The following is a 27,488-nucleotide window of genomic DNA, read 5'->3' on the forward strand; positions in this document are numbered from 1 at the left end:
AACAGAGGTGGACGGTGCCGAGAAATTATCCACATTGAAATACCCCTAGTTCCCTTTAAGGGGTAAAGAAAATAGTAAATAACAATGTATGGTTGTCTGTGACAGTATTAGATCTGAATGGGGATAAAAGGAGTTATAAGTTTTTTTGTTGTCCTTTAGAAAGTATATGGATGTAAGTAATGTGTTGTATATGGGGTAATGATTGTAAGTAATAACATGCGGGGGTAAAAACACATATAAGTTTGCAGGTCCTGAAGCCGGAGGCAGATGAATAACTTCTCTGGGTTCAAACGAGGGAAAGGTAGAGTAGAAGTTAGATGGGGGTGAGCCTAAAAAAGGGGGGGAGCCCCCTCACTTTTATCTATACACCCGTGTGTCTGTAGATACACGAGTGCCCTGGTCCCTTCGTAAGGTGGGTTAAATAAAGGAAATGTGAAAGTGTCTTGAGACAAGTATACCTAAAGGAGTATAAAATGTGAATAATTCCTTGGGAAGCCCATTAAATACGATTATTTGGGATGAACCATGATCAGTTACAAACAAATGATACAGAAGTGTAAAGCATATAAATGTTTCCATAGGGTCCTATTCTAACATCAGTCGCTATCTCTTGTATATAGTATTCTACAACAATATCATATTCATAATACTAATACATATAGTATTCTATAACAATATCAAAATCATAATAATAATTCATGGATATGGGTCTAACTAATATGGGGTTATATTATCATAAAGTTATCATAGGGTGTTAAAAGGTTTAAAGATAACAGATGTTTTTTTATCTTTTAACATTTATATATAAACATAAAGGACCAATGGAAACAAATAATTGTATTAATAAAGAGAAGCAATTAGAGGATAATGCTAGTCAAAAGTAATATGCTATAAAAATAGTTTGTAGGTAAACATGTCATTTAAGTCAGGTGGGCGTGTTGCATTCAGGTGAAACATTCATCTAGTTTCCAATTGCAGTAGTTGTCAATATCGCCCCCTCTAGGATTTTGGGGGATTTGATCTAGTACACTAAAGAAGATTGCACTGTTATTAAAATGATGTCAAGTGCCAACATGGTGACTAATATTAAAAATATGCTCATAAGGAAACAACTAACACCCAATACAAAGTACACTCGCCCATCTTGCGAGCACTTTTGTTTTCATTATACTACTAGCTTCTAATGACGTTATCAAGTCATTAGAAGCTAGTGATGAACCTTTTTCCCTTGTGAACACTAATAACAAGTGTCTTAAATGTTGTAATTTATCTGGATCATTGTGAACCTAGTAGTAGTTAGTCACATTCAGCATGACATGTTGATGACATTTTGCAGCTTTCAAAGCTGCTTCATCAGCTTGAAAAGCTGCAAGATGTCTGAAATACAAGAACAAGTCTAGTTAAATGTGACTAATTAATGTATTTCAATACAAGTATATATGCCTGTACCTCAGAGCTATAAAATATTTTTACATTTCATAATCGCTGTGATTCTGAAATATACACTAAAAACTTTCATTTTCCTAAAAAGTTTTCATTGTAGTAATTAGTTTTTGTAGTTAACTTTCTACTAGTTACCTAGCCTTTTATAGACAAAAGAGGCCTTTGAGTACATTAAAATATGACAATATTAATAAAGTCAGTAGTTTCGCTCTGGTTTAAGACTGTTTCAGTTATGAATAGATGCTGACAATTTGAAACACTTGCAATGATTAGCCAATTCAGCAGCACTTTTTTTGTCATAATCCTTTAATAGGAAGTTCTCCAACACCACAGCTCTGATAAGAACCAATGAAACTGAAAGGAAGGAAAAATGTTATTATTGGCATTTCTAAGCAAAATATATGCTTACGTTTCAGTTACAGGGAAAAGCAAAATAACACATACACACACATTTACACATGCTACCTATCCTTTCCTAGCAAGCAGTAATATTTCATATGCAATAGGGATACTTGGCTTCCCATCGTGCTGGTTCATAGTTCCCTGAAGCTAAGTTCGGAAAGAGGGTTGCAGTGCAGTTACTGATTCCTCGATCCCATAAACCATACCTCCTGTTGTCAAATGTTGGTTCATTCAGAACCACCTTAGTGGTCAGGGCTATCGAGTGGAAAGCAAAATGCTGGCCAAGTGGGAACTGCTGTTCCCACCGCCTGTCTGAACTTATGCTTGGCCAACAAGACAGTTACAGGAATTAAATGGGATGGGAATCAGGCAGGTCATTATTGCAAAAAAGGACAGGTGATGTCGGACCCACCTGATCATTGTCAGTGGTAAGTTAAGATTACTTAATTGTAAGGAACACCACTTGTGCTACTGTAATAAAGAACATACCTAGTCAGAATTTTCTTTCTTTTTAGTTATGCTTTAACAAAGCTGTGAATTAACATGCCAATTTCTTATGATTGTTTCTGTGTGCATATGTGTATGGAAAATATTGTGTGTGTGTGTGTGTGTGTGTGTGTGTGTGTGTGTGTGTGTGAATATATATGTTTAATTCCCTTCTGCTCCAGCATGCCAACCGTGCATCTGATACAGCTTAAGTAGGTCTGAAAGCCGAACTAAACACACGCAGCTCGCATATTTGCCTTCCTTCACAGGACGTGGCTGTCTTGCTTCACCTGTTCCTCCGAAAGACAATCTTCTGCCAGGAAAATATCAATCCTGCACAAACGTGTGGGAGTTTATTCATCCCCACCACATGCAAGGGAAGCTGGGATTGCTGGGTTTCCTTGACAACCAAAGTTGACGCTGCTCATGTGCAGCTTTGTGAACTTTGTGGCCAGAAACCTGGAGCAATCAGGCAGGTAAGAAACATCGCCTGTCCCAATAATGACCTACCTGTTCAAGCATTTGTAAAAGTGGAACTTTAGTTCCATTTTAAAGTATATGTGAATCCTAACTATGGTTTTCTCTAATATGTCCTATTTTGGTCTGCTAAATGTACCATTGTTTTGTTATATTTGGTTGTTTTGTTGTACAAAAATTACCTGTTAATTTTGACAGAAATTTTGTAAGCTGGTAGTATTGCATTATACTGTTTACTCGTGCACAAGGTGGGCTTATGTTTATGAAAAGGGGAAAGGAAAGGTTTTGTGCTCTTTGCTATTCATGAGAAATTGAGTAAGCAGGGGACACACTACATGCTTAGGAATTCAAAACAGTTTTTTTGTTCATGTTGACAATAAAGCTGAAAACATAATATATTACGGGCACATTATCAGGTATTTTTCTATACTTGCAGCCCCTTTAAAGCGGAACTAAACTGAAAACCAAACATTTTCACTTTACTTTAATCCCGCATGTCCCACAATAGCACTGGTCCTTTCTGCGATCCCGTCCTACCTCATCCCGAGATTACTCCTCGTCCTGGCACTGGGGAAGCGCCAAGTGCTGCTAGCTTCACTTTTCTCTTCTGTCTTCTTCAGTCTTCTTGGCACGTCACTTGATCTCACACTGCGCAGGTGTGAGATCGAGTGACCTAGCTGCTGTGAAGGGGGAAAAAAAAGGGAGCCAACTGCACTGCACTTGCGTTAGATCGACATCTCTTTCCCCTAATGGAAAAAATGACCTAGAGCCTCCCGGGAGGCTACCCTTTTATGTAAAGTGAAAGTGTTGAGTTTAGGTATGCTTTAAAGGGTAGAGATGTACTCTTTACCTTGTTTTTTCTTAATTGTACTTTGACACTTAAACATTGTGTTGTCATGTTGTTTTTTTTTGTTTTATTTTTATAGAGCAATGTACATCCACTACATTTTTCTGGTACAGAAAAGCCTTGGATATTACAGAGTCTATTGGTGCATCAGAGATGAACTGGCCAATGACAGGGTGCCTTGTTCTAGCCTGGGTATTGGTTTGTGGTGGTATGATCAAAGGGATCAAGTCTTCCGGGAAAGTAAGTTGATAAGAATGTTGCACAATATTTTCAATTAACAGCCTACAAATAGCTATTTACCGCTGATTTTCTAGCCATATGTATTTTACAGAGCCAGAGTATGCTGAATTAACACTGAGGCACTCTAACACACTAACCCAGCGGTCATCCAATGCACAAGTGGTACTGCTCACCATAATTAATGAAATAGGATGTGTTTTGGTGCGCTTCCTAAAAAAAATAAAAATAAAAATAAATGCTATACAGCTATTTTGGTGTGTTGCCAGCCTATTCATTGTAAATAGGCGTTTTCAGTAACCACTGCATATCAAATCAAAGCCGTGGTCTGTGCTGAAGGGTAACATTTAAGCAAACCTAGACAATATGCAATGTCATTTTTCCTCTTTAGTAGAAACTTCCTTATCTATTGTGTATTTGCATCATAGGATTTCAAATCATACATCTGCTTCAAAAGTAACCTGTTAGGTCCAAAACCTTATCTTTAACAATGCCTACTACTGGCAAGTAAGATTTTGACTTTGGACTGTTAAAGCAGAATTAAACCAAGTTTATAGCAGGGAAAGTCTGAATGTGCTTGGTTTCCTGGCAACTAATGCTGAGCTGACAGAAACCTGGCAAAACGTCAGTAATTTCTGTTAGTTACTTTTTTAATATATTTTTACTCTTCTGTTAAAACTACGGGGCTGATTTATTAAAGCTCCCCAAGACTGGAGAGAATACACTTTGCTCAGTAAAGCTGGGTGATCTGGAATGGATCTGGTCCAGGATTGAAAACGTTTGCTAACAAATTACTTTTAAGAAAAGTATTCCAGGTTTGCTGGATCACCCAGTTTCACTGTTGAAAGGGTATCCTCTCCAGCCTCGGAGAGCTTTAATAAATCAAACCCTATGTTGGGAAGTCTGGGGTTTGGATATTTTCCCTTGAGTATTGTGAACCTGAACCCTGATAAAACATTATGCAGTAGAAACTTTCTGTGCTGTTTGTAAAATCAGCCACATGTAATAGAGAAGGTAGTGGGAGGCACGGGGGAGTGGACTGAACTGCTTCCAACTGCAACCTAAAAGATAGTAGTTAACTGTTTTTTAATTTCATTAATTTCATAAGCCTCTTCCTAATTCAAAATGATATAGGGAAGTTCCTTCTTTTAAATAAACCAAAGTTTATGTGAGCTAACTCTTGAAGTGTTTATCTATTTAGCCAAACAGGACTATCATTTGAATTCTCCATTTCTCCTGTCAGACCTAAATACTGTAACTCAGGTTTACATTAAGTAATTACATTTTTTTCTTTGGCATTTCCAGGTAATGTATTTTAGCTCAGTTTTTCCTTACGTTGTTCTTTTGTGCTTCCTTATCCGTGGATTGTTACTGGATGGTGCAGTAGATGGGATTCGAATCATGTTTACACCAAAGGTATGGAACTTCACTTCTGCTGAGCAATGGCCTTTTGTTGTTTGTGTCGCTATAGACAGTGTTTCTTAATCACTCTTGTTTTACTTGTAGCACATTTAATTATTTTAGATTTATATTCTTTGCCTGGGTCTTGGAACAAAGTTTACCTAAACTAGGGAGCTGCTGACTTTTTGGTTGTCCAGATTTATGCACTTTTTCTCAGTTCCTGTGAGTGCCTAGGAGCATCAGATAACCCAGGCCTTTAGATGTTTACATTTCTGTTAAACTATGGGGAATGGTAATTTGACAATAGTGTGAGATTAAGCCCATTAACGATCAACCTTCAGCTGATTTCTGGACCCTAAACATCAAGTAAGTGAAGTAAAATAGGTAGGAAAATTTGGGTCCTTTATGGATAAGCTAGAACTTTAATGCTAAAATTTGTATGACTGGTTCTGTTAAAAGCAGACATAAACTGTAAATTGTGATGCACTTTAATTTAAAGTTTTAAATTAAGATCACCACCAGAATATTGTTTATAGTAACAAGTCTTCTTGTTTTTTTTTTTAGCTGGAAGTTTGGGGCAATGTTCAAGTTTGGCGCCAGGCAGCTACGCAGGTCTTTTTTGCATTGGGCCTTGGATTTGGAAGTGTGATTGCATACTCTAGCTATAATGATTACAATAATAACTGCCATTTTGATGCCATTCTAGTGTCATTTATTAACTTCATGACATCCATCTTGGCAACACTAGTGGTATTTGCTGTCTTGGGATTCCGAGCCAATGTTATTGCAAAGAAATGTATTGCAGGGTAGGTTAATTTCTTATGATTTTCATGGATGGAAGATATAACTTGATTATTGTGCACATTAAATTGTTCCAATCTCGCACCTTCAGCACATTTTTATTTTCATTACTAAACCAAGGTTTAATGGTAAGATGGGAACAATGACAGAACTGTCCCCACTCTTGTAGTACAAGAGCATTTATAATTCATTGGTCACTAAGGTTTTCCATCATATTGGAGATGCTATGTGGGCATAGTTAAGTGCCTAAAGCAGTGTTACTTGACCTTTTTAACATGAAGGACCCCTTGAAAAAACTTTCAGGTCTTCAGGGAACCCTTACTATAATTACTAATTCCACAACTCCCAGTACAATAATTTGGTGGACAGTGGGAAGAATGCCTGCTGGCCATTTGGAATGCTGCCACCCTTACAGATAGCCAAAAGGATCATTGGAATCTGTTAAACTGGCAGGACAGTCACAAATTGCTCAAGGAACCTCTAGCAACCTCTGCAGGAACCCTGGTTGAGAAACAATGGCTTAAAGTGCTGTACACATTGTAGCGCAGCTAATAACTTGTGTATTAAGTAACACTGAGAAAAAGAGGGAGGTACTTACACGGGACAGTCTAATAAAGAAACCAATGAAAAAGAACAGGTAGACCTGTTTTGTGCCCAGCCTAAATGTATAAATCTTTTAGATAGGGGATAGGAACAGGACAGAAGGCTTTTCAGCTGCACTTCAAGAATACTTTCAAAATGTATACATTTTTGATTCAACTTTTTTTCCAGAAATTATTTGATTAAAATGATTTAAACAGGCAAAAAGTGTATATATTTACAAATATAGCAGAGTACACATTTGTTTTTCATAAGACTGAATATGGTTTTGCTTAAGGGAAATTGCCTGTTTCTCCTCAAACAGCAGACCTGCTTGCTTGCATTTTTTTATTTATTCACTTTAGTTTAATTTTAAATATGTGACCGTTAATAGTACATGTTATTTTCAAATAAAATAGTACATCTAGTAGTTTAAAGTAAAACAAGCAGAATTTTTCTTCCATACATCTGGTCTGCCAATGCATAAATTTAATATGATGCGAATATTCCTGGACAGATACTTAATACACAACTTTTAGATAGAGGATAGGAACAAGACAGAAGGCTTTTAAGTGGCACTTAAAGAATACTTTCAAAGTGTATACATTTGTCACATAAAATATATTGTATGCTATCTATGCTAAATAATTTATAGTTATAAATTAATAACTAAATTATATCACATATCATGGTTGAGGAAGGAAATGTATCAAATATTATATATAAGTAAAAATCTGGTTTCAAAAGAGGATATTATTAAGAATACACTTACAGTGCAGACTTGGCTTATAATAATTTACGAAGCAGTGCAAATCTGGATGTTCTGATATACACTTTAAAAACAATCATGATCCCTTTCAATAAAGAAAAAACATAAGTACATTTAACCACCTGGGCGTTACACTGATGTCTAGATTTCTGTACCAAAAGCGTTACAGGTTTTAATGAATTTTTTTTACAGAAATATGTCCGACCAGGGTTCTAGTAGATATCATGAATATTAAAAATGTTTGAAACGCACAATCATGTAAAAAAAAAAATACTTTTAATAAAATTTTAATACACAAAAATCAGCCTAAACAAGAATACATAAATAAATGAAAAATACTGAAAATGCGATATTCGGTATACTGTATAGTAATATATTTTTCTAAAACACCTCCCTAGTGTCCAACCGTCCCCTATAGACAAAGCCACATAAATATATTTTGTATTGTTTTGTATTGGATTGGATACAGGACTTTGTATTGAATCCAATACAAAATATTTGAATTTCCCGCTATGACCCCCATCGACGGGCGCATGCATGCACATCATCAGGAATCGCCGAGGGACGCGTACGCGAACGCCGGGTATTCTAATTCTTTCCAAACTTCCATGCAAAAAGTGTTACATTTTTTGCATGGAAATTTATTTTGGATTGTAGGCTCTAATTCACCGAATTACTCAATAATTACTTATAATTCACCGAATTACCGCATAATTTACCGAAATATGTCCAAAATTTTATAAATTTAATAATACATTTTTTTTTATAAAACATAAAAAAAACTTTAAAAAAAAAAATCTTTAAAAAAAAGTTAAAAAAAAAAGTGTATAATGTAATTGTACAGTAGCCTATATAATATATATATAATACAATTATATACTGTGTTTCCCCGAAAATAAGACAGTGTCTTATATTTATTTTACCTCTGAAAATCTCATTAGGGCTTATTTTCAGGGGATGTCTTATTTTTCTCACAAAAAAATCTATATTTATTCATGTACAAAAATCTGTATTTACCAAAACCTGTAACCAATATTACTACAGAAAGATACTTCTGTGTTACCTCTGACCTGTCAAAATCACAAATTTCTTCTGTTATATACAAGAAGTCAAGAATAAGAATTTACATAAATGAGTAATGAAATAAAACACAGCTTCATAAGCAAACAAGTGCAACATAACAAGAAAATGTGCTGACAATGAACATGTGACTCATAGAGTTACATGTTAAATCTGAGTAAAAGCAAAAAAAAAAATCAATTAATAAATATTCATTGCTGCTAATGAATAAAATACCAGCAAGGACCTTTTGAAAAGAGAATACACCAACCTCTGCTAGTGTCACACCAGAGTACTGTAGGTTAATTAACCCTGCGATTTCTTCACCCCTTGCTCCAGTGCTTTTGAAATCTCCTGCTCTCTCTCTCTCTGCTCCCTCCTTCCTCTTGGTATCCCTCTGTGTACCACGTGACCACACCCTCCAAAGAAGCCAATAGGGCTTACTTTCGGGGGAGGGCTTATATTTCACCCTTGCATGATTAGCATGCTAGGGCTTACTTTCGGGGTAGGTCTTATTTTCGGGGAAACACAGTATATATTATATAAGGATTTCTTTGTATTGGACTCAATACAGCTTTTTTGTATTGAGTTCAATACAAAGGAACTCAATACAAAATTTTGAATTTCCCGCCCCGCCTCCCTCCCGCGCCGACGCATGCAGCGTCGTCACCGGGAAACCTCGGTGATCGTCACTGCACTCGCCGGCTGAACACAGAAGAGGACAGACGTGTCCGGAGGAGCGGAGGGAGAAGGTGAGTATTTTTTTTTTTTCTGTCCAGCGATCGACGCTGGACAGAACGGGGGGAGTGGAAGCCGGCCGGCTTTTTCTTCTAAGGAGAGGACACCCGACGCTGGAGGACGACGCTGTAACACGACGATGGACAATCGCAGCGGGACCAGGTAAGTGATTGCTAAACCTGAAATTTTCTCACTGTATTTACATACAGTGAGAAAAGTACGGGCTTATCGATAATAGTAACTTTTTTTGATGGGAAAAGTACGGGCTTAACGGTTGGGAGGTTAATTTGATATCTGACATCTGTTGTGTGTCTAAAACAACAAACTTTATTTCAATAAAGACTTATATGAATTAATATGTTGGTGCCTGCACTGTAAGTGTATTCTTAATAATATCCTCTTTTGAAACCATATTCTTACTTATATATGATATGTGATGCATTTCATTCTTCAATCGTGATATGTGATATCTCTCTGGCAAAGGGAAACTGTAAAGTTCCAGATACACAGAGCAGTTTACAGCTTTTCTGAAAGCTAATTTCTCTATTATATCTTTATTTCTCCATCACAACCATGTAGGGGAGTCTAAGGATTTGCTCATTCCTCTTTGAATATCGTGAACCTGGACCCACATAAAACCTTATGCAGTAAAAATTCAATCTGTGCTTTAAATGTGTAAAATCACGTTTAGGAATGTTAGTGAAAGTACGTTTAATTTGACTTATCCTAGGGCAGTTCTTCTTGTTGTCCTTTGTCTTGGGTATCGGTTGAAGTGTTACATGTAGGAAACAAAGTAAAGACTCAAAACAGGATACCAGTGGTGTTTTATTAATGTATGTGTGATTCTTTACCAGGAATTGGCCAGGCATCATGGGATTGATTGATAATGGCATTTTGACTGACAGCTTCATACCAGGGGAAAATCTGACAAGTGAACAATACAGCCAATGGTACACAAATACCAATCAAACCATCAATCTGACAGGCTATGGCATTCAAAATTGCAGGGTAGAAGATGAGATGAACAAGGTATGAAAATTCAACCTAACTGTAAGATATCACCATGTATGTAAAGTCACACACAGGAGTCTAAACCTCCTGACTTCCCTTTTTTTGTGTTGGCAGGGTGTGGAAGGCACAGGTTTGGCATTTATAGTGTTTACTGAAGCCATGACCCATTTGCCTGCTTCCCCATTTTGGTCTTTGTTGTTTTTCCTGATGCTGCTAAACCTGGGTCTGAGTACCATGTTTGGGAACATGCAGGGAATCATCACCCCACTGTTGGACAATTTCTCATGGCTACGCAAGAACAAAACTTTATTCACAGGTAAGGACATTTATCCACTTTTTTTCTTGTTAGAACATTTTTAAAAGTAAATCTAGCTGCCATTTTGAACATTTATAAGCCTAAGTCTTGCACTACAAAAAATAGTAAAAAAAAAATGTATATGCACCCTTTAGTTCCTGACTTGTATCTCCCTTTACAATGAGACAAGCTTGGTGGCTAGCAAAGGTTCTCAGTGGACAGTGGGGGGGTTTTGCTTTTGGAGCCTAGCCTAAGGCTGAATTCACACTGTCAGTGAGGTTGCGGTGCGTTTACTGCTTCCTCACACCAGAAACCACTGCCTCTTGGGGAGACACTACATGAAGCATGTACTAGTAATGCTCACTGACGCAAGCTGTCGCATATGCAGCCAGCATTGCCATGTGAGTGCTCAAAGAATTTGTACTATGAATTGTTACTATTGGTATATGGTAGCCTCTATTTGCTTATGGTTGTCACAATGTGTAACCGCAAAATGGGCAACTGCTATTATTAATATTATTATTATTTATTATTATTATTATTACACATTGTTTATATAGCGCTGACATATTACGCAGCACTTTACAAAGTCCATGTCACCAGCTGCCCCTGGTGACTAACAATCAAATTTCCCTACTTCAAGTTCAATTCCAGGGGGAAGCCATTTAACCTAACTGCATGTTGTTGGAATGTGGGAGGAAACCGGAGTACCCGGGGGAAACCCACGCAAACATGGGGAGAACCTGCAAACTCCATAATAGTATATTGGACGAGATTCGAACCTGGGCCCTAGCTCTGCAGAGACCAGAGTGTTAAACCTCTGAGCCTCATAACCTAGGCCTCATAACTGCTAGGGCAGAAACACCAGATTGGTATTTTAGTTCAGCATCTGCAATAGCAGTCAATAACTACTTCATTTTTCCAAGTGAGGAACAACCCTTTTTTATCAAGAAAATATTTTTAGGTTTGATTTTTAAAGTACCCCTGTGTTTGGACCTGTGGAAAATAAACTATTTATTAACTATTTTATTATATTATATATATATATATATATATATATATATATATATATATATATATATATATTTTAGTCAAAGGAGAGAAAGTTAATCTGTAGTCTGTTTTAGCAGCTTAGAAACACCTGCTGCTTTTTTTATTTACAGGGCTGACAGTAAGCCGAAGTCCCCACAATGCCAATAGGTGCATGTGAAGAAAAGCTTGTTTTAAAGTGTTTTTTGGCTTCTTCAGAGTGCGTAAATATTTTACTGTGCTTAGCCTGCAAACAGGTTCACTGCAAAAGTCCTAATTTGAAGTATGTGCAGTGCAAATAGTTTGCAAGGTTTACTTTGCATTGTTTTTACTTTGTTTTTTACTTTGCATGGTTTTAGTTTGCATTGTTTCCTTTTTATAAAAATTCTGATGGAACAGTTCCTGAAACTGACCAAGTAGGGTCTGCATTCACTATAACTGTCAATCAATAATTACAAAAAGCAGTGGCAACAGCACCATTTTTCATAGAATGCCATCTTTCTTTTTTCTGATATTTAATCACAACAAGGGCTTTGCATAGCAATTATATCATTGCTTGTTATGAAAGACAAGATTCTATAAAAGCTTTCACACCAAGTTGTCTTTGTTACCACACATGTCTAAGGCTGGGTCTACATGGACGGTTTTAAAAACGCATATAAAAGTTCCTACCACGTTTATATGCGTTTTTATGCACTTTTACAAGCGGTTTAAAGCTTGACTTTAAAACCCTAAAAATCTTTTATAAACACCGATGACGCAATTTACAGCTGTTTGGTGCGATTTTACATAAAAGTTTACTTTAACGCTTTCAGGGAATTAGTACAGGGGCACATAAAACCCCTTAAAAATTGGACGAGGCTTTAATGTTAAAAAATTTTTTTAAGTGTGTGTGTGTGTTTGTGTAAAACTAAACTTTTTTTTTTTTTTTGCAGGTTATGCCAATGACAGGATGATTCCCACAGCTGCAATCATTACATGAGCACAGCCATGGGACTTCTCCTGACAGTAAGGGATCCCCGAGCACTAGGGGAATGAGGACAAGGCTCTCCATTCACCTCAAGTGCTTTGTGATTGACTGAGGTTTTCCATTTCTCAGCCATTTAGCACTAGACATGAATGGAGAGACTTGTCCCCATTCATCTCCAGTGCTTTGTGATTGGCTGAGAAGACAGCTCAAGCGTCATCAGGATTTCCCTTTCCTCCACCAATCAGGGAGCAGAGCAATCAGTGGAGCTCTGCTATGCTGACAGCTCCACTCTCCTGATTGGTCCCGCAGCCCTAGTGGAGCTGTAGTATGTGTTACAGATACAGAACACATGTCACAGCTCCTTTTGGGGGAGCGGAGCTGTCAGCATAGCAGAGCTCTGCTGATTGCTCTGCTCCCTGATTGGCTGAGGAAAGGGAAATCCTGATGACCAATCACAGAGCACTAGAGATGAATGGGGACAAGTCTCCATTTAAGTCTAATGCTGAATGGCTGAGAAACGGGAAACCTCAGCCAATCATAAAGCACTAGAGGTGAATAGGAGAGCCTTGTCCTCATTAAACCCTTAGTGCCTGGGGATCCCTAACTGTCAGGTGGATTCCCAGGGCTGTGCTCATGTCATGATTGCAGCCGTGGGAATCATCCTGTCATTGGGATAACCTGTAAAAAATGAAAAAAGTTTAGTTACACAAACACACACATTTAATAAAATACTTTAAATACTACTGTTAAAGCCTTGTCCTATTTTTACACATATTTTAACCCTTTCAGGGAATGAGTAAGGGTTTTTATGTACCCCTGTACTCATTCCCCAGGGTGGGATGGTGGAAATCTGATAGGCTTCTTATTAAAGGGGGCTTCCAGATCCCAAAGTCCTGCTAAAAACACTTATAAAGCCCCCCTATTGTTTTCAATGGAAGCTTTCATAAAAACCTTAAAAATGCTTGTAAAAGCTTCTATTGAACTCAGTGGGAGCGTTTTCAAGTGTTTTCCTCCAGTTATGGGCGTTTTCTAACATTTACCCTGCGTTTTAGTTTTTTAAACGTTGCAAGCAGCGTTTCAGATAAGGCTCATAAACGTGCCTGGTGTAGATTAGCCCATTGGATTGCATGGGGATTTCAAACATTGGATTTAAAAGCCTCAGGTTAAACGCTGGGGAAACAGTCCATGTAGACTAAGCCTAATTGTCTAAGTCTAGCACATATTATTATTATTACTTTTAATAAACAGGATTTATATAGCGCCAACATATTGCGCACACATATGAGTATTTTTCTTTGACAATATTTTTATTTAGAAATCCAGGTACAAAGTACAAGATTATTAACCCCCTAACCGCTAAGCCCGTAATTTCTCGCACTAAATATTTTTGCTCTTTTGGTTAACCCCGTATTTTTTCGCCTACACTAAAATCCCCACTTACCTGGTCCCGCTGTGCTAATCCAGCGTCGGTTCCGTGTTCCAGCGTCGGGTCCATGTTCCAGCGTCGGGTGTCCCTCTCCTTAAAAGAAAAAGCCGGCCGGCTTAGAGGAGAAAGCCAGCTGGCTTTCTTTTCTAAGCCAGCCGGCTTCCTCTCCCTCTTCTCCCTGTCCCTGTCCCTATCCCTGTGCCTGTCACTGTCCAGCGTCGATCGCTGGACAAAAAAAAAAAAAATACTCACCTTCTCCCTCCGCTCCTCCTGACACGTCTTGTGTCTTCTGTGTTCAGCCGGCGAGTGCAGAGACGATCACCGGGGTTTCCCGGTGACGTCGCTGCGTGCGTCGGCGCGGGAGGGAGGCGGGGCGGCAAATTCAAAATTTTGCATTGAGTTCCTTTGTATTGAACTCAATACAAAAAAGCTGTATTGAGTTCAATACAAAGAAATCCTTATATAATATATATATAATTGTATTATATATATATTATATAAGCTACTGTACATTACATTTTACACTTTTTTTATTTTTTTAACTTTTTTTAGTTTTTTTTTAAAGATTTTTTTTTATGTTTTATAAAAAAAAAATTAATTATTAAATTTATAAAATTTTGGACATATTTTGGTGAGTTATGCGGTAATTCGGTGAATTAGAGCCTACAATCCAAAATAAATTTCCATGCAAAAAATGTAACACTTTTTGCATGGAAGTTTGGAAAGAATTAGAATACCCGGCATTTGCGTACGCGTCCTTCGGCGATTCCTGATGATGCGCGTGCGTGCGCCCGTCGATGAGGGTCGTAGCGGAAAATTCAAATTTTTTGTATTGGATTTAATACAAAGTCCTGTATCCAATCCAATACAAAATAATAGAAAATATATTTATGTGGTTTTGTCTATAGGTATGTGACGGACACTAGGGAGGTGTTTTAGAAAAATATATTACTATACATTATACCGAATTATCGCATTTTCAGTATTTTTCATTTATTTATGTGTTCTTGTTTAAGCTGATTTTTGTGTTTTTCCTTTAATTTTATTAAAAGTTTTTTTTTTTTTTTTTACATGATTGTGTGTTTCAAACATTTTTTATATTCATGATATCTACTAGAACCCTATTCGGACATATTTCTGTAAGTTACAGGTCTACAATTTAAAAAAAAAAATTTCATGAAAACCTGTGACGCTTTTGGAACAGAAATCTAGAAATCAGTGTAACGCTCAGGTGGTTAAATATACAGGGATAAGAACAATAAATATGAGTGTGTTATATTATTCTACTAAACCAATCTCTCCAGGTCAGACAAAAAATATTCTAAATAAAAAAATATATTTTCCCTAATACCAAGCTATGCATTTATTATCTGCACAACTCCATCCTTTTTGACAGAACATTTTATTGTGAATTATATGGCTGATTCATATTTAAAAAGTAGAAAATGTAAATTTCATATCAAATACATAACTCTTTGTTTGCCTTTTTGTTTTTTGACCATTTTAGTTGTATGCTGTATAGTCGGCCTGTTAATAGGCTTGATCTTTGTTCAGAGGTCTGGATCCTATTTTGTCACCATGTTTGATGATTATTCAGCCACTTTACCTCTCATTATCGTGGTTATATTTGAAAATCTGGCAGTAGCCTGGGTATATGGAGCAGACAGGTAAAACATACATGTATGAATTTGGAAATTAAAGTTTTTTTAATTAATCAAATATGTATTTCTGTGTGGGCACATATATGCATGTATGCTTTAATATACACAATGGGGTCTATTTATAAAATGGGGAATCCTACATTCCCTGGTGGGAATCCGTTACTGCTTTTGAAACACATGGACCTTGATGATTCCTATGAGGAAATTTGTGATTGTTTGTTTTATAAATAGTTCTGTGTGTGTGTGTGTGTGTGTGTGTGTGTGTGTGTGTGTGTGTGTGTGTAAAAGTAAGTGCATCCTACAGATAATAGTGATGTATTTGAATAAAAAAAAACTGCAGGGAAATGCTGTATTTTCAATAATGTATTCTACAAAAATATTGGTACAAGAAATAATGTACTGTAGAAAAATGGTAAATACACCTCTAGCCTATGAAACTGGTAGTGTGTGTGTGTGTGTGTTTTTTCTATGGGAAATTACTTCCCGTATGTTTTTTTTTTCTTAACCTGTTTACCTATCCCTGACATTGATTTAGTGATATTATAACAACTTCTTCATGCAAAATTACAGCAAGTTCATTTTCTTTTCAATTAATCCACACCACAACAATTTAATGGTATTCAAATGTTGAAAGCAGGTGGCTTATGCTAGATATTTCTGCATAGGCATCTACTCTGGCACAGACCTTACTTGAACCAGCACATTACAGGTATGCTTGAGGCTGTGATCTTGGTAGGGTGTGCTGTTCCTTCAGTCTGGGGCCCATTTTTGTCAGACATATGGTGGTGAGACTACAGTGAAATTCATGGCTTCTTCTAATCCTGACCTCTTGCTGTTTCCTTTTTAGACCAATGCCACTAAAGAGCATTGAGGGGCTAGTTCCACAAATATTTTCTGTTTGTGGACCACAAATAGGAAGCACTTGGCCCAAGCCTCTTTGCCACTCCTGCATTACAACCTACTTTAAAAAGAAGCTGCCCATGTCTGTAGCAATCTTCTCTTTTTGTTATAGAGGCATATCAGGCCTTTAAAACTCTCTTGGATGCCACTTGCTCACCTTCTTCCTGTGCTGCAGTCCTTATGTCCTGTGCCATTAGTTGCAAGGGAATTCTTGCGGATCACCCTCCTTCACTGCCAAATACTTTTAGTGATGAAGATTGGGCCTAAGAAGGATTCCTCTAGAGTTTGCTGATTAGTGGATATTGAAAACCATATCTAGTCGATGTTAACAACCTGCTGAGGGCCATCTACGAGACATTTAGGAGGAAAAGGTTCAGGTATGGGGGAATAAGGGCCTTCAATAAAGAAAGGCCAGAGTCTTTATTTTTTAATTTTTTTCTTCAAAGTTTTGTTTGTGTGTTTAAGGAAAGCTATGCCATTTTTGTTTCTTGCCACCTAAAGCATTGTTTTTCCTTTGATGTAGGTTTAGAAAAAGTGCCCCTCTTTCAATTATCTCCTTTCCAAAATGTCAGCTTTGATCTTGAAACTCCAGCCCCAGCTGGAGGTCACGTATGAGTCAATTGCAAGCAAGAAAAAGGTGTTTGCAAATAAAAAGGAGAAACCTACTAAAAGAAAACTTTTTTTTATGGCCTAAGTACTGGTCAGGCCAGTATGTTAAGTGTTGAGAGAAAGGAGGCATCCTCTTTAACCTTCCTAACCAAGCCAAGATGAGTTAACCCCATGTGGGAGGAATTAGCTGGTAATTCTAGCTAAAATTTTCGTTTTCTAATGTTTACTGTTATCTTGGCACTGTGTCTTCTCTTGGGAGATCCAGTGGATCAGTGGATCATGTTTCCTGTCCTGCCATTAGGATAGAGTAGAGGCTTTAGTAACATGTCTTTATGGTATCATCGGTCCCCTTGTCAGCCCCATGGATATTCTACTCGGTGGGTGGAGAGGTTCTAGCTATATTACAGCTCCAGGTTGTCATAATCATTCCCAGCCCTCTTACTTAGTGGTGGTCTCAAGATATTTTGTTGGCCCTTTGTTTGATATGGTGTGGTATCTACAAAGGTGGACAAACATGGAAAGTCCGCAAAGCACAACATGCTTTCTCACACAACACAAAAAGGCAGCAGAGTGCAGCGTACCTTCTCTCTGCCGGACTCCCAAGCCCACGTGGCTGAGCCACTACAATATTACGTCGGTATATCTGCAGGATGCATAAGCACAGGAATAAGCACAAAGGAACATGTCCACTTACATGACATACTAATTTCACCCCCAAATTCCAGGCTGTAGTGTGTTGTCTCTAAAGCCTGCAGGGTTATTCAGATACTTTCTGTCAAAGAGCCTTTCCTTTCAGTATTTGATGATTAAATTATGATCCTGGGCTTCTTACTAAGGATAATTTTCTTAACCATATATTGCCATGCAGATCTGTCTTGCTATATGCAAATCTGTTGGCTAGTGCATTTTTCACAGGGACTTTTATCAGTTTCCTGAACTTCTAATTTGGTGACATGTTTCCTGTCCAGGTGGTAGGCTACAAGAAGACTACTAGAAATAAAGTTATCAGTAAGTTTAACTTCAAGTTTTCTGAGACCCTTAGAAAGCTCTTTTGATCTTGGCATGATAACATCAGACATTTAAAGCAAAGAGAACACAAGACTTCCCAAGGAGGTATTCTTGCCAGCTAATTTAGAATACCTGATTGGGTAATCCTAATTTGACCTCCTTAGCGGTAATCCTGAGTGTGGCTCGGGGTGAATTATCCATACAAAAAGCAGTAACCCTGACCCACTTGGGGTGGAATTGCCAGGGTGTTTAGAAAGCTTACCTGGTAAGCGGTGCCCACAGTGTCCTCCAGCGGAGTCCTTCAGTGATGCCTGGCATCTTCTTCCCCTAAAGATGGCGGGCATCTGCGTCCCCTGCATGTGAATGTTGGGGACGTGAGACCAGGGGAAGCAAATGCCCGGCATCTGCTCGCAAACGTGTGGCTGGGGGACGGGACCATGCGGCAGGGAGGCAGGAGGCAGAATTAGAAATTCAAAATACTAAGTATTTTTAAATGTACCACTTTTACATTTAAAAATACCTAATATTCATACTGCCAGGAAGGTTAATGGATTTGTATCAGTGGTAATCATAAAGTGCACTTCTTTTTCACACAACAAATTTGAATTTACATTTTTTAGTTTTTGAAAATGAATACCCTATGTTACATTGCCTTAAGTTTACATAACCTTTATTTAAGTATACCCTTGGTATGTGTAGGCATTGTTTGAACTAGGATGTAATGTACTGTACTCTGTACTTACTAACTAAAGGGTCTGTTTATTCATGTGTTTACCAAGATTCATCCAACTCTTACCCAAAATGTACATATTGGTCATTCTGGCTTTATTAGAAAATTTTGTGAATCAAGAGTAAAAGTGGATTCACACATTTTTCTACTTTAAGTCAATGTAAAAAGTGTTTACATTTTGCTTTTTTACAGTTGGATAAATCTTAGGTGAACACATAAACTATATGTAAGAAAAACCTACCACCTTCAATGCTTGTGTAGCCACCAGCATTCTCCTCTTCTACCTGTCAGTTCAGATTCTGGGCAGGGCTTGAGTTCATAAATTTGCACAAAATTAGTTGACATCAGAGGAGCCAGGAGAGTGCCAGCAACTGCATAAATGGAGGGCAGGGTAAGTTGTATCCCAAACATCCATAACCATTTATTCTTTTAGAGATCACAGGTCCTGACAATACCTTCATCTGCTTATCTGTCCAGAAGAATACATCCATCTTTCTTTAGGCATTATCCAGGTCACAAACTAATGGACTGAGAAGCTGATTCATACATAACATATTTAAATCTTGATGTGTAGTTATTGTCTGTACTTACAAACATTTGAGACAGAAATACCTACGTTGAGGTAACTATCCTTGTTGTTTGATCACTTGGAGAGGGCAGACTTTCTATTACACATTGGTTACATTGTTTAAGTCTAAGCAAAGTCAAATAAAGGTTAAGAACTGCTTTTTAGTTGTAAAAGAGCATTTGTCACAGATCCCCGCAAGCCCAGGGGATCTGTGCCCACTTCATTACCACCCACCTTTCACTCCCCTGCTGCCAGCACCAACTCTGCTAAGGCATCACCTTCTCAGCTCACTTCCTGGACTAGGTCATGTGACTCCCAATCAGCTGATCCGCTGGCTCAGACTGGTAGCTGCGCATGGCTTCTGCTCTTTAGGCATAGTAATTGGGGTTACTGTGCAGGAACTCGATAATATCGCGGGAACTTGCGATAACACGACAATTCAATTAGGCCGGATCCTACAATAAATAACAAGAGAGGCGTTAGGCCAGACTGGAATACAGGCTAGGCCATATCCAGCCTATAGGCCGGAGTTTGCCCGCCTCTGTTGTATAAGTTTTTTATATTTTTTTCTTTTGGTATAATTTGTTAAACTGAATTTTATAGTGATGCTGCTAAATTTGACATCCAAAATTCTGTGAACTCTTCTAACAAAGAAGTTATTAACTCTTGGGAGGACCATAAAAAAGCTAGAGGGGTGATTTTATATATTTTTGGCTCAATTTTTTAAACAACAAATGGGATTTCTAGATAATTTTATACATATTTTTTGCAGATTTATGAATGATATTCAAGACATGTTGGGTTTTCGTCCTTGTATTGTGTACAAATACATGTGGAAATATATTAGTATCTTGGCTATGATTGGACTACTGCTTGCAAGTTTGATTAGAATGTGCATCAACCATCCAGTGTACCAGTCATGGAACATGGAACAGGTATGACTGTAAGACAACTTATTGTCCAATAATCCTTGTTTTTTTACAGGATTCCATTCTAATGGAATTTAATTGAAATATCTGGTAATCTTGAATGAAAGTTAAGCCAACTATGGTTAAAAACATGATAAATTACCTTCCTAAATTGGTGTAATGCATTTAGGATTGTACAGTGCCCTGTATGTGTTTTTAAAAGGGAAATTTATAGTGGCCTTCTTTAATGGTCTCCTTCCTAATTTTGAGCAAGGCAAAAAAACAATTACATTTATATACTTTTTGCCCGGAAGGTTTAAAATTGTACATATGAGTAGTATGTAGTTTTCTGTCCAGTCAGCAGGTGAATTTCTATGTAACTTTTCAGTCAACATGATCCGTATCCTTGCTGAACTACAAGAACTTAAGCTCTTGTGCTATGCCTTGAAATCCCTCCACAGCTCTTGTCTCACCTAATGACCTGCTGATGACTTCGTCTCTCATAACCTTATTTCTTTTATGATCTCTCTTGGCATCTGAGACAGATCTGAAATAACCCTGGAGTCACCCACCTCAGAATCCAGGGGCTCATGTCCTGGGCCTTGCCCAGGAATAGTCATGATTTTCAGCCTGGAAATTTGCATAGGCTAGGCTCTAGAAGCGCACAGACACACCTACTCACAGCAAACAACACACCTTAGAGCAGACCACACCCACCACAGAGATTGCAAACTTTAATGGGTAGGGTATTGTTATCTCCTCCTGTGTCATTTTTTGTATCTGTCATTTGCTACCCCTATTTAATGTACAGCGTTGCCTAATATGTTGCTGCTATATAAATACTGTTTATTAATAATTATAAGGATAAGTTGACTGTGTCCGCTTCTGAATGTTTATTTGGAAAACAAAGCTTGTTGTGTGCACATGAAACACAATGGCATTGGTATGGTATTTTGAAGTACCGTATTTTTCGGACCATTAGACGCTCCGGACTATAGGACGCACCAGGTTTTCCGCACGGGAAAACAAGAAAAAAAAATTCATTTGATTTCCCCTGAGATCCAGCGTGCGGCACTTGTGCCCGCCCATGAAGGCGGCGCCGATCGGCATTCATCAAATCAATCGGCGCTGCCTTCATGGGCGGGCACAAGTGCCGCACGCTGGGACACAGGGGAACACAGAGGAGGAACACAGACACTGGCTGCTGTCAGCCTCTGTCTGTTTTCCTCCTGTGTTCCCCTGTGTTCCAGCGTGGGGCACTTGTGCCCGCCCACGAAGGCGGTGCCCCACGCTGAGCATTCATCAAATCAATCGGCGCCGCCTTCGTGGGCGGGCACAAGTGCCGCACGCTGGAACACAGGAGGAAAACAGACAGAGGACCGGCGGGGACACAGGTAAGTAAAAAAATATGCCCCTGTACCTCTGCATTCGGACCATAAGACGCACCCTGATTTTCCCCCCACTTTAGGAGGAAAAAAAGTGCGTCTTATGGTCCGAAAAATACGGTATATTCATGCGTCAACAGGATTTGAATTTGAAGCTTTGGGACCTGTGTATGCTGTTATTATAGTCTAGAAAGGATACTGACCACATTGAGTAGCTGAGTGCTTAGCTTGTTCAACAATAGGCTTAATTCACAGCTTACACACCAGGATAAGACTTTTTTTCCCCTTTTAGCCAAATTTATTAGGATTTGTAAATTATTGTCACATAGATAAAGTCTATGCCAAAACCCTTGCTTTAAAGCTTTGTGGATTAAGTGTAATATGTTTGGTGAAACATTACACTACAATTTATTAAATTAGAAAGATGTTTTTAAGTTGTATCCTTTACACTGTTTTTTTTTTATCTCATTAAAGTTTCTTTTTTTTTCATTTGTTTATTATTTAGGCTGAAGAGATCAAGTTGGAATACCCACCTTGGGCTTTTACCCTTCTGATTTGCCTAATCATCTTGGCTTCGTTACCCATACCCCTAGTGTTCTTGAAGGAAGTGCTACAAGACTGGTTACAAAAACGGAGAAAAAACACATTTGGTCAATGTGAATACAGCCAGGGTTGTACAGTAGACGAAGTAACAGAACCTATTGAAGACAATATAGCACGGTGTGGAAATGGTTACCTACATGTAGAGTTAGAAGACCTTGCAGAAAGTGGAAAACTGCTTGCTCCTGAAGTAGATGCTGAAGAGGACACCGACGATGTAAAGCCTTAACTACAACCCCAGTTATGAGTGAAATATTAGATTATTCTGAACATTTAAATAAATTAGGAGGTTAAAAAGGTACCTTTTATGGTCTCCAAACATTCAGATGTTGTTGAGAGGCAAAGTTGGCTTAGCCTGCTCTTGTCCTTTTGATCAAATTGTTCCTCACTTGATCAGTTCCTGTCTTTGTGAAAAGATTACTGTGCCAAATTCATGGTTTTTGTCTCAGTTGCTTCCACAAGTATTTTCAGCCCCTACCTCTGACTGACTTCGAATTTAAAGTATAATTGGTAGAATGGTACCTATTCCCAGGCACATGTGTTTCATTATACTTTTAAAAACCCAAAGTGAACATTGGGTTGGCTGTGGAAAAATTAGACTTTGAGGGTGCCTACACAAAATACAAAGCACTTTGGATCGATCACAGATCGGATCACTTACTGTATTATCCACACAGATATCAACTGTGGAATTTTAGATGTTACTGCCATCTTAAGTGATTGGACTTTTCTACTGCTGGATTCTCGTTACTGCTCTAATATGGAAGGGACCTGCTGTTACAACATCCTTTCACTGCACCATGTGTAAAATGTATGTGTATATGTATTTTCTTGGGAATAATATCCGCGGACTATGTTGCAAAGATCTTTAACAATGCTTGAAAGACAGTAATACTGAACAACACGGTGACAGATCAAAAAAAAAAATCTCCTTCAGAACAGAAAAATGGGGTACTCCATAATCCGTTCTGTTTAGATGGACTTGTAAATATAATAATTTATGGCTTGTAAGTAAGTTTAGATTTTTTGGGCAAGATAATGTATATTTTATAGAAATGTGTTTATAAAAATTATTGTGTTTTGTGGCTTTAACTTAGGCAGGTATAAATGTTGTGAATGCTTTTATCATGGTATTTATCAATTATCATTATCAGTGGTATTATCATTAATATAATTTTACTTATGACTATAGTGTATGTTTGAGTGTGTGCGTGTGTATATAAATAAATATAAAATATACACACACACACACAAACACAAACACAGTCCTTGGTGGATTTACTGGTATGCTTTGGGTCATTGTTTTGCAGGGCTCAGTTCAGCTTTAATTTGCTTACAGATGGTCTTACATGTTCCTCAAGCTCCCTCTAATACACTGTTGAATTCATGGTGAATTCTATGATGGTGAGCTGGCCAGGTTCTGCTGCAGCAAAGCATCCCCAAACCCTGACACGTCCACCTCCATGCTTCACAGTTAGTATGGGGCTCTTTTTCTTGAATGCTGTATTTGTTTTACGCGAAACATGTCCTCTGTTCTGGTGTCCAAATAATTAAATTTTAGACTCATCTGAACAAAGAACAGTATTCCAGAAGTTCTCTCAGGCAAACTTCAGTCTGGCCTTGATGTTTCTCTTAGAGAGCAAATGTTTCCTCCTTGCACACCTCCCATGCAAGTTAAAGTTGTACAGTATGTTTCTGTTGAGGCATGCACTTTCACATCAACAGCAGCCTGCTGTTGCTCCCGTGATGACATTTTTAGAGTTTTTTTGTAGACTTCTTTAGCATCTTGTAGTGTGCTCTCGAGATGAAATTGCATGGACGGCCAGACCTGGGCATGTTGGCAGCTGTTTTGAAAGGCCTCCACTTGTAGAATATTTTCCAGACAGTGGAATGGCAGATTTGAAATTTAAAATAGGGAAAACCTGCTTTAAAATGTTGAGTAACAGTGTTCTAGTCACATGCACCTATGTTGGATAGAATGACAGGCCCAATCAGAAAAAGGCCTAAAGGAGCAAAAAGTAGAATACCAATATGAGTGTTATGGTATCTACAATAATTGATGAAAATAGAAAGGAAAAAATAGCATGTACATAAATGCATATAATATATATATATAATTTAAATATACATTTGGATGTGCTTCAAATAGAAAGATGAACATAAACTTCAACCCAACTGATGGTAATGATCTATAAATAAATTAAACGGGTTCAAAGATATCTAGCAGTATATTTTAAACAACAAGAAGAAACTATATATTAGTGCAGCATAAAGAAGAAAATCTTTTTTCAGGTAAATTAAGTAAAGTAAATACCTTAGGCTAAGGGTGCCCAACCTACGGCCTGTGGGCTACCAGATCCAGCCCTCTGCTTGTTGTCTTGCAGGTGATGGGGTGTGCTCATCTCCTATGTTCCTCTATGAGATCATGCTGCCAGGAGAGGAAGAGAGTGGACGTGTACTAAAGACCTGGCAATCGGCTGTGCCCACCTTGTAGTGTGAGATAATACCAGGAGTAGCAGCATGAGAGCTGTGTCCATGCTGCTATTATTACCCCCACGTAAACCTTCATATCTCCTACACTGATTATCAAGGAAATGTGATATTTTCAGAGTACACAGGAACCCTGAGAGTTGTTACTAAAATTTCAGCCCCCTAAACATAAAAGTTGCCAGATAAGAGGTCACAAGCATAAAATCCTAATAACATGCAGGGATATTTTCACATTATGGGCCCCTTTTTTAAGACCAGGGTCCCCAAATTGAGTTTGCCGATTAGGGACCCGGAGGCAATGAGCATTAGGTTACTGTCAATTCACTCTGGGTTGTGGTGCACCAAATATATACTTGCTTGTTCACAAAACTTCAACTGCGTTCAGACTGGCAGTGGGGTTGTGGTGTGGTTACCCCTTCCTCATGCCATAGAACCCTGCCTAGGGGAAGATGCTCAGTATCGCTCACTGCTGCCTGGAGTCAAATCTTCAGACGCTGCAGTGTGACGGACAGAGGGATGTTGGCAACTGGAAATGTGGGAGCCAGTAGGAAATGCCTTTGCCCCCCCTCCCAATAAAGTTTTATACCCATCATAAAATGTTAATCTGTCGCACATAGCTATCCCTTTTACTCGCTATGAACCCCAATTTCTCTGTAAGAAAAAGGAAATGTGGCTTTAAGTGACTGCAGGACTCTTATTGCTAACTAAAATTTATTCACTACAGCACCATCACAAGATATGAAAAACTATACCTGTCATACCGTGCTAGCCTGTCACATAACTAGCCACCTTCATTCTGTGAATCCTAATTTTTCAGGAACAATGAGATGTAGGGGCCTGAAGATGTAGTAGTAAGAACATATCCCCCTTGGCTATCTGTCACACGAATTGCATTTCTCTGGAAGTATTGCAGAGATTTTAGGGTACAAAGAAGGTTAGCGCCCCCTTATAACCTACATTGTAGGGTGTAGTTTCTGCTTTTTGGTACAAGAATGGTGAGCAGGGAGCAATATATGACTGGGCAACAGATTAAAATAGGCATCTAATGGTGAGTGCAGCAATTCTTTATTTGTCATCTCTTTTAATTTTGAGCATGTACGTTATGGTAACTAGAAACATTAAATTTAATTTCGTCTTCAATTAGAACTAATTTAGTTTTAAACATACATTTTTAATGTTTGTTTGAAGTGTGACCAACGGATTTTATCTTAATGTCAATAGCAGCCCCAGATGAAAAAAGGTTGGGCACCTTAGACCAATCCAAAAATAGCTGGATAGAATATTAGAAGAAAAAATTGTTGCTGAAACAGATGGCAAACATCACTGCACTTCAGCAGTACATGGAAGATAATACCTCCGTATTACTTGGCCTCCTAGTGTGAAAGAACCAATCACCTGCTCCCTAAATAATGGAGGACTATGGCTTCTAGGAGACCCACCAATTTTCCATGTGTGAAACGCACAAGAAGTGATGTCAAGCTTGTGGAATAAAGCTTCCTCCCACTGGTAAAACACAAATATGTGTTCCACACACCGGAAGCAGCCCATTGGAACCTGTGTGCCTACACTGGAATGCAAACATAGCGTTCCTAGGCACACAGAAGCCCCAAGATGACATGGGGTTAGGGCAGGTCCCTCAGGGCAACCAGAGTATGTATAAAAAAGGGGAAAAAAGTATTGAAAAAGAATATTAAAGAGATAGGGCAAAGTACAAACCTGAATTCCAATACAAGAACATGCCAGGTAAACGAGTTTACATACATATTGGAGTGAACTTAATGAATTCACCATGACCTAAACAATTATAACATTCTGATTTTGGCACAGTCTGATTTCTTGGACATCCTAAGAAAATGTCCAATAGAAGCAATTCCAAAATTCCAAAAGTAAAATATCTGAATGAATATATATGAATATATATATATAAATATATATATATATATATATATATATATATATATATATATATATATATATATATATATATATCCAGTGCAATTTGGAATTGGACAATGTAAAGAAAGACAATAAATGGTTTAAATATTTTACAGTACAATGATAGTTACCTGAAATATGAACCTATCTCAAAGACTGAAAAGTTAGAACATCATTTAGGCCAGGAAAAAATGTAAGAATCTACCAAGCTTCGCTTCGTAAAATTATTTTTATCAAAGTCACCTCCTCTTGGGTCTGGTAGTATTTGTTCAAGTGCTAGAAAGAGAGAGTTGGTATCAAAATTATGCGTAAGCCCAACATGTCTGCTCAAGGGTGTTCATATTAGCAACGACATAATTGTCTCTTGATCTTACCGATATAGAACCACCCACAGGTGCAAATTGCCATGTAGACTATACCACAAGAATTGCAATTTACCGGATGATACAGCTTGGAATTGGTACCTACAGGAGTCTTGAATTCATCACTATATGAATTGATCACCTGAAACAAATCCATTTACACTGTGTTTTACATTTTCTTGTAACATGCTACATTAATCTTGCTGTTGTTTCTTTTTTTAATGTAAATTTGTATTAAAGATATCTTAAGTTTACAGAAGAAAGAATACAGAGATAGTAACATACAAATCATAAAATGTACAAAGTTCAGGTCTTACAACCGATACAATATTTGCCATCGTTTTTAAATAAGTTCCCTGTGC

The 27,488-nt window shown here is 37.9% G+C and overlaps 1 protein-coding gene across 3 annotated transcripts in view; it reads left to right on the plus strand.

Moving 5' to 3' along the window:
• Positions 1–23,464, plus strand: part of LOC140341351 (sodium-dependent neutral amino acid transporter B(0)AT2-like) — a 51,485-nt gene extending 28,021 nt beyond the window's left edge. For all 3 annotated transcript variants that reach the window (XM_072427027.1, XM_072427029.1, XM_072427028.1), the window contains exons 5-12: positions 3,735–3,895; positions 5,198–5,308; positions 5,858–6,099; positions 10,094–10,268; positions 10,365–10,566; positions 15,478–15,637; positions 20,219–20,381; positions 22,245–23,464. In XM_072427027.1, coding sequence (XP_072283128.1) covers positions 3,735–3,895; positions 5,198–5,308; positions 5,858–6,099; positions 10,094–10,268; positions 10,365–10,566; positions 15,478–15,637; positions 20,219–20,381; positions 22,245–22,568 — 1,538 coding nt within the window. In that variant the 3' untranslated portion in view covers positions 22,569–23,464. The remainder of the gene's footprint in view (positions 1–3,734; positions 3,896–5,197; positions 5,309–5,857; positions 6,100–10,093; positions 10,269–10,364; positions 10,567–15,477; positions 15,638–20,218; positions 20,382–22,244) is intronic.
• The last annotated feature ends 4,024 nt before the right edge of the window (positions 23,465–27,488 follow it).

The sequence above is a fragment of the Pyxicephalus adspersus genome, chromosome 11 (genome assembly GCF_032062135.1).
Source record: "Pyxicephalus adspersus chromosome 11, UCB_Pads_2.0, whole genome shotgun sequence".
Classification (NCBI taxonomy): domain Eukaryota; kingdom Metazoa; phylum Chordata; class Amphibia; order Anura; family Pyxicephalidae; genus Pyxicephalus; species Pyxicephalus adspersus.